General features: G+C 35.3%; 1 protein-coding gene across 2 annotated transcripts in view; it reads right to left on the bottom strand.

Moving 5' to 3' along the window:
* MATR3 (matrin 3) overlaps positions 1–7,904 on the bottom strand; it is a 17,870-nt gene that overhangs the window by 8,489 nt on the left and 1,477 nt on the right. For both annotated transcript variants that reach the window (XM_085307770.1, XM_085307772.1), the window contains exons 2-8: positions 3,398–3,459; positions 2,769–2,810; positions 2,335–2,438; positions 1,948–2,000; positions 1,348–1,473; positions 532–657; positions 111–281 (exon numbers count right to left, since the gene is read on the bottom strand). In XM_085307770.1, the coding sequence (XP_085163896.1) occupies positions 111–281; positions 532–657; positions 1,348–1,473; positions 1,948–2,000; positions 2,335–2,438; positions 2,769–2,810; positions 3,398–3,459 (684 nt within the window). The remainder of the gene's footprint in view (positions 1–110; positions 282–531; positions 658–1,347; positions 1,474–1,947; positions 2,001–2,334; positions 2,439–2,768; positions 2,811–3,397; positions 3,460–7,904) is intronic.

Here is a 7,904-nt window from a genome sequence, read left to right as displayed (position 1 = left end):
ACAGAAACAAGAAAGCACTTACTGAATGTATGGTATTTCTTCAAGGTTAAAAACATGACTTTCAAATATCTGCATTTCTGATAGTGAGGCTTATTTCTAGGATCAGTTACCTGACTCTTCATTCTCATGAGTATATAGTTCTTTATTTTTCCATATGGTTCAGCTAGCTTGAGAACTGCATTGTCTGAGTATCCCGAATGAGGTAAATTGCTGAGGTGAATCACACGACCAAGTTCTGGTTTCGGTGGCTCAGTCTTTTGGTCAGGTTTCCCCTCAGGTTTCTAAAATGAAGAGTTAATGAGTTTTTTTTGTTTGCTTGTTTGTTTTCAGGTACATACTACATAAAATATACTTAACACTGTACCACTTAAAGCAAGTCAATAAATTGTATGGACATTCTTCCCATCACTAATTTGGTACAGCTGAAAGGTACATTAAAATTATTGTTATTCCTTAGCTTTTTGTAACATCCTCATAACACTTACTGCCCTAGCTTAAAATAAGGTAATGTTAAGAACAAAAGTGATGTACCTTTATTCTTTTGTATTTCTGTGATAAGTGGACTCTTACTGGTTTGCCAAATACTAGTGCTGGTGTTGTTGAATAGTATTCTACTGCAGCCTGTGCATCTTCAGTGGTTGACATTTCAATAAATGCCTGAAATCATACAAAAAAATTCAGTCATCATTCTTTAAAAAAAAAAAAAAAGAAAGAAAAAAAATCTGTATTTTGCTTAAAATCTCAAGCTCTTCCTTGCTTTGCTCTAAGTATTTCCATCAAAAATGCAGTCAAAATGAAATTTTGATTACAAGATTAACTCATCTGTAGAATTAAGGCATAGATTGCACATACATATTTCAATGCACAAATAGAACAATTACAGTACATTCAAAATGAGTTCAGGTTATATGTTTGGCTACATTATACTCATGCTTGGGTTCAGAACATTCAATAATTTCCTCTCATCCTTTTAAGTTCCTTCCCCTCTGAGGTATATGTTGGCTTTCTTCACACTGCAAAATATGACACCCTGTATCCAGCCTGCATGAACTACAACCAAGTAAGTTTCCAGAAAATATCAAAACAAGAACATTATTTGCAAGTGTGGTGTATTCTGAGAAAAGCTACGAATTGACAAGAATAATTTTGAACAGTATTTTAAAGTTAAAATGCAGTATTACAACACTTGTGAAAAGAAACACAAACTACTCTTCCTTCCAAGCATATAGTCTCAGTGACAAACTACTTCAAAGTCAAGCAACTTCTTTTACAAAAATTTAAGCTCAGACAGTGAGCACACTAGAAACCAGCTGGTACCAACTACACTGCTAAAGGGCCTAATCTTACCTCATTGATTTTGTTTAGAATCAGGTGATTTGTAATTATTCCAAATGGTTCAACAAGCTGAAGCAGCTGGTATCTCAAGTTTTTCCCTCTTTGGAAATCCATGATGTGAACAACTCTGCTGGTTTCCTGTTGAAGACAGAAGGTATGTATGTACAGCACAACAACAAAATGTGCATCAGCTAACTTAAAAGGAAAGCCTTTCAAGGCTTGGCTTTACTTTTATTGTTCGTTTATATTTTTAAAGACTTCTTCAGTAGTAACTAACACCAGATACATATAGAAAAGGCACAGAATCTCTAAGGACATTCACAAAGGAAGATGTCTACTGTCCCCAGGTCTCCTTTCTGTATGTTCACGCCCCACAGCTTTATCATACTAGAATGTTTAAGTAAAGTCTGTATAGGCTTAGAGTAAATATTTTGTACAGTATTTGGCACAGTGAAACCCCAATGTTACTCCAAAACATTTCAATGTTCCCATGCAAAGAAATCTTAAAATCTCACTATTTTAAAAATACTCCATTTGCAAAAAAGTGTATTTGCACAAAAGCACTAATGTCTCTTTCAGAGATGTTTCTCGAAAGAAATTTTTAATACTAACCACTCGGCCTTTTTGCATGTGTCTCGGTCCTTGCATATTTCCATTTCCAGCTCCTTTAAGAAATTAAAAGGGTAAGTAAGCTTAGTTCAACTTGTAAGACTCCTATTAACATGCCTCCCTTTAGAAGTTCCTCAGAGATAAAAAGTCACTTGTAATACCAAAATGAAATGACATCAAGTTTTAAGAACACAACGTGTGCGTGTAGGGGAAACAAAACCTCAAGGGAAACAAGGAAAGGCTGGTGTTGCTTGTGGGACCACTCATCATCTGGCTACTTTAACTCATATGATATATTATAATACCTAGGAACTCAGTTTATTAGAACCTAATACTTCCTGTGAACAGAAATTTAGGGAAAGAACATTTGAGAATGCCTGTTCATATTACCTCTTGGCCCAACAGGGGGTCCTCCAAGGTGAAATGGAGGTGGTGGTGGTCCCAAAATGCCTGGTGCAGGGTTTGTGGATTGCTGCAACATAAAAGGATCACCCCTACAAAGATAAAACAAATTTTAAATAAAAACTGTGAAGACTTCATTCTCCAAAAATGTAATTCCTGCACAGTATCCAGTAAAACAACCATTTTCGTTACTTTTACTGTTGCTCTTCAGCTAGTAGAAAACAAAGGGACATATCCATTTAAAGACATGGAGGTGTGCTGTTTTACACCAAATGCTAAGAACTTCTTCTCCTTCCAGTGAAAAACTACAGGTAAAGTATTGATTAAATGTCAACCAAAAATTTGGAATTATAACAACTGTATTATTCAAACTGGAAGAACAGTAATACAATCTGTATTTTCTACCATCCATTGCTACTTACATTCCATGTCCTGAATCACTATCAGGATTCCATTCTGGGTATCTTAAAAATAAATAAATAAATAAATAAATAAGTAGTGAGAAAAATGAAATACTATCTTTACAATTCTGATTCTCTATATACATAATAATTTGCATACTTGTTTTTTCCATACAAGCAGCAATACCCTTACATATTACACAGATATAACACAAGTAGTAACACTGTCTACTACAAGACCACCAAAAGGGAGTGTTACTTTGTGAGAAACTTCCTACAATAAATATAACACATTCAGCAATTTGTAACATTATTTCCACAGAAGTAGTTTGCTTTTTATTTAAGAAAATGCAGATGCCAGCACAAGTCTTGTTAGTGTGTTGTAAAAATACATCAGATCCTCAATTCTTAAGGGCTGATTCTCTTTAAAACTTTACATTTAAATCAGTAGAATTCAGAAGTTATGAACTGCTTTTCTACCCATAATCTAAACTAATATCCCTTCTTTCTCCTGAAGATGCTCTTTAAATTGCAAGTTTTTATTCCCTACATCACACAGCATGTTTTTTAATGTTTTGTGCAATGTAATTCKCATTTAGTTGCACGTGCCCTTACGTCACAAGAATGCTTAACATATTTCAAATTCATACATTTCAAGAAGCAGTTGACAGCGCCGACTGTGAGTCGCTCCATTGATATGATGGTTCCACTCCTGCAGCAAAGTAAATAATTAAAAATTAAAGATGGCTTAAAATACGTGGGTGTTGACAAAATAATGTTGTTGTACAGCGCAATATCGCCTCTTCTAAGCTGAAGTATCTAAGATGCATAATAGATACTGAAATCTGTGTAGCACTTTAAAGAAAAACTGAAATTAGACCTACCTCTTACAACCTGGGTGAAAAAGTGTCTGATAATATTTTGTAATATAGTATTTTGTAATCTATGGGCTTGATCCTACCTCAGATATGTAAAGCTTACCAGGGAGAACTGCTACAGTATACATGCGTACCAGTTTGATTTCAGCTTTTAGAACAGGATGCTGAGATTTCTTTTTTTCTTCAATAATTTTGGAATTTTMTCTACTCTCTCTGCTTCATTCCTCAGATTTTCAAAGATTAATAGGCACTAAACGCTCATGTTTTTAGAGCCAGAAAGAAGCCAAGAAATTGCAAGGAATTCAGAAAGGAAAGACTAAAAGAAAGGAAAGCACATAGCTAGGACAAAGTACAATTACACATGTGGAATATAAAAATATATGAGTATTTGAGGGGGATAAGTATCAAGAAAAAAAGGAGATGGCACAGAGGAGGAATAATGGAATTAAACCAAATTACCTCAGTATCAGAGTGGAGTTCATAATGGAAAGATCCATTATATATAGAACGGATTAAGTGGAGTTGGAGTGGTCAGTAGCATAGAGGGTGCACTGGGCGACTTCAGAAGCGACTGCAGAAGAGTCAGCACCTCAGCTAATGAGAAAGGACTGTAACCGCTCCCTGTAAGCTCCCTGAGCTCCATCCTTCTGGTCAGCCTGAGGCTCATCGATGGCTAATAAACATACACTTCCTTCTGGTTCTGGCTCTACTGCTAGAAAGGAATGAGGTCGTCTTACTCTTTCGTTCTTCTCTCTGCCTGCTATCTGGACTGCCGAGGGGCCCACCTCCCAGTATGTTTAAAGAGGAGAGCAGGCTAGGGGACTAACTCCTCTTTTATCAGAGTACTGAGTGCCTGGTCTTAACAGCCGCAGGGTCTTACAAAAAGTAGCAGCAGTTTGTGTTACAGTCACGTATGTAAAGGGCATGGGAAGAAGTGACAACTTCTAAAGCTTTACTGCTACACAGTTGCGAGCCACATTCTTTATTTCCACTCTTCTGCTACTGGGGAAGCAAATAATCAGTAGCAGACAACATGGAGTAAGTGAGCTTTAGGTTCACAGAGGGAAATGAAGGGGAAAGTCATTACAAACTTTTCAGGCAGGCGTTTTCACACCTGATGGTTCTTTTTTTGATCAGCTGTACTTTCAAATGTAAAAACATGTACTGCATAGGCTGCCTATTTTATGTGTCTCTTATTTCATGTATATTTTCTACTTGACACTGGCAAATGATTTTTCCTAACCCCTGATCTTTCACAATTTTTAATTTCTGCAGTGCTACAGCTATCCTACTGGCTAAGTGAGACGTCCCTGAAGCTTCCTGTAGTGTGCCGCATACTAAATGCCTATCTGTTTTTCTACAAAAGAGAAAAAGATGGATTTTAAGTATCCCACACAGTACTGTCATTAACCTAGACTGTAACGTTCTTCCATGATGCACAAAATGTATCACATGGAGCAGGATGAAACCCTCACTCATTTTATCAAGTGAATGTAAAATGAGGGCACCGCTTTATTCTTAACTGCTTAAGATGCAGGCTCTATAGTTATAAATTAATAAATACATTGATGATTAAGATAAAAAGCTAACTACAGAATAGTCAATATTTTAAGAAAAACAAAGGAATCTTCAATTTGAAAGGTGCTGCTAACAGGGTTTATCACAGCAATAAAGAAAGCAGCCTTTCAAACACTGAAAAAAGCTCTATTTTAGCACATGATTTGTAAAGCCTCAATGACTGATTCTGCTAGATACAACAYGCATCTGAAGCTGTCTTAATGCATACTTTAAAATTACTGTAAACCGAATTTTAAATCATGTGCAAACTAGAGCCAAAATGCAGGGATTTAATTCTCATAATACTTCAAACACCTTTAAGTTGGCAAAAAGGAGATCTGACGTATAAACAAGGATTTCCCCCTACCAGGAAAAAGTTTTCAGAACAACAATGGCTTATTTACTTTGTTCACTTTTTTTTTTGTTAAAAACAATTCTTATTCTAGACTTCCCTTTAGTTCTTCCTCTCCCTAGTATGAAGTGTCACTATTCTGAGGTTTCAGGGCACTAGATATTTACAGGCACTAATTGACAAGGATGTCCAAAGTAAAGCTCCTAAAGAAATTYGGAATTGATTTTCTTAAAACTAAGATTACCTTTCACTTCAATTGATGCAAGTGAGAGGACATACTGTTCTTTAGAAAATCGGGCCAAACTTGAGCACCTAATTTTAGATATCCTTTTATTAGAGAGACAGTCATGTTTTTTTCTTTGAGGTATATCACAGTTTCTGAACTGTTTAACCTTCAAATTCATCTGCTCATGTTGCATCAGTCTTTTTCTTCAGCCGGGAGAACAAGCCCTATATCTTTAATGTCTCATTCCTTAATTAAGGAAGGGATAAAGATTGACAAAATGCCCAAGAAAACATGGGTAGAATTTACTTCAAAATTAGACAGAAAACAAACTGGATCAAAAATATTACATATCAAAGAAGCTATTAAGAACATTGTCGGTAAAGAAAAAATACAGAGGGGTTGTCTGCCAGGTTGCTTAAGTCACATTAAGAATGTTTTCCGCTTGCTTGGGCTTGGGCTTAAATGCTTTATTCATACACTCTTCCCCTCCCCCAATCTTCTATGATGTTTTTATTTGGGAATAGGGAAAAGGAGATTTTGATACTGTGGTAATAAGTTTACAGCTTATTATTATTATTGTCCCAGCTAAGAAAAGCATTCCCTTTCTGCTTTCCATAAATTTTGGTTCTAATCAGATTACTTTAGAAGTTCTACTTGATTCAGTTTTGCAGGATACAGAATAGGAAATTCCGTAACTGTTAGGTATGCAAAGCGGAGGAAAAAAGGAGAGGAAGAGAAAAATTCTCACTGTGACATGATCTCTAAAATTAGAAGCAAAGCCCAAACTTGGGTCATAAGAAACAAGATCTAGTCTCAAATATTTTATAGTGCACTAGCAGTTTAAGTCAAAGCATTTTTCTAGAAAAGATGATTTTAAACGTTACAGAAGAATACTATCAAAAGAATTTGATATTTCTCATATTTGGAAAGGTATTTCACATTTGATATCCTTCAAACACATCTTCAGACCAAAGCAAACTAAGAATAACAAGATTTTTAAATAAAGTGCTAAAAAGAACCCTACTTACAGGATTACTGGTTGCCATCTTCAAGGGCCTCAGAAGTTAACGTTTTCAATCTAACCAAATGAAGTCCTTTTTACAAAACTGAGTGTGGCATCTAATTTGTTAATACCTAAACCTTTCACGAAAATAAACTTCAAATATATAGGAGACAAGAAACCTGAATTACTGTGATTAATTTATATAAAAGTAGTTAAAGCAACACGAAGTTATAAACTGTCAGATCAGTTGGTATAATATAGCACGTATGTTCTAAACCTGTTTTGATAGTTTACTTTTAAGGACTGAACACCACTTTCATATCTTTCAAAAAGATTAGAAATATAGAACCAGTACTTTGAGAGGTAACTGTAAAGAAATGGTTAGTAACAATAATTCCAAATTGCATCAATTTTACAGTAACAGCAYGTATTATATTTTTTATTTGAAGGCCTTCAAGCTAATAAGTCACTAACTGTGACGAGAGGGGCACTGTATTTTAAATTTTAAATTGCCTAGTATACTAAAATTCGGCAAGATGAGTAAAATTGAAAAAGCTGAAAGTGAGAAGGCTCTGAAAATAATGCCTAAGTAAATATGCCATTTTGAGTAAACTGCTACCTTTTCAGAGAATTGAACTAATTATGAACAAGCTAAGAGGGAAGTCTCAGCATAACTGAATATACCAGAAGATTCACTCTACTTGCAAGTCAAGTAAAGAACACTACTAGGAACACAGAGCAGGATACTGCAGCAGCAGACTGATTCTTTGGAGATTCTATAGGGATAGATGCAACATGTGACAATAAAAAGTGAGTCTGAAGTGTCTAAGAAAGTTGTGAAAAAGGAGAAAAATGACGACAAATTTCAGCCATAGTATGAGATAGAGTGTTAAAGTGAAATTAAAAAGGCAAGAATGAGCTAATCTAAAACGTGAATTTAACTTTTGCAAATAAGTTCCAGGGCTCTACATTAACTCTTTCCCTTTGGACAGGGAAAAAGCAGAACTGTGCAAGAATGCATCTTAACTACATATAAATCAGCAATCAAGATAGATGTGGAGGAGAGCTGAAACTAGCTTCCTGAATAGCACAGTAGATACACTGCAAAAAGAAAAAAACCCAAACAAAAAAATCCCACACC

Source organism: Rhea americana, unplaced genomic scaffold (assembly GCF_003343005.1).
Source record: "Rhea americana isolate MKP2758 unplaced genomic scaffold, rheAme1 scaffold_264, whole genome shotgun sequence".
Lineage (NCBI taxonomy): Eukaryota > Metazoa > Chordata > Aves > Rheiformes > Rheidae > Rhea > Rhea americana.
Note: the sequence above shows the minus strand (reverse complement) of the source record. Positions and strands in the feature narration are given on the sequence as shown.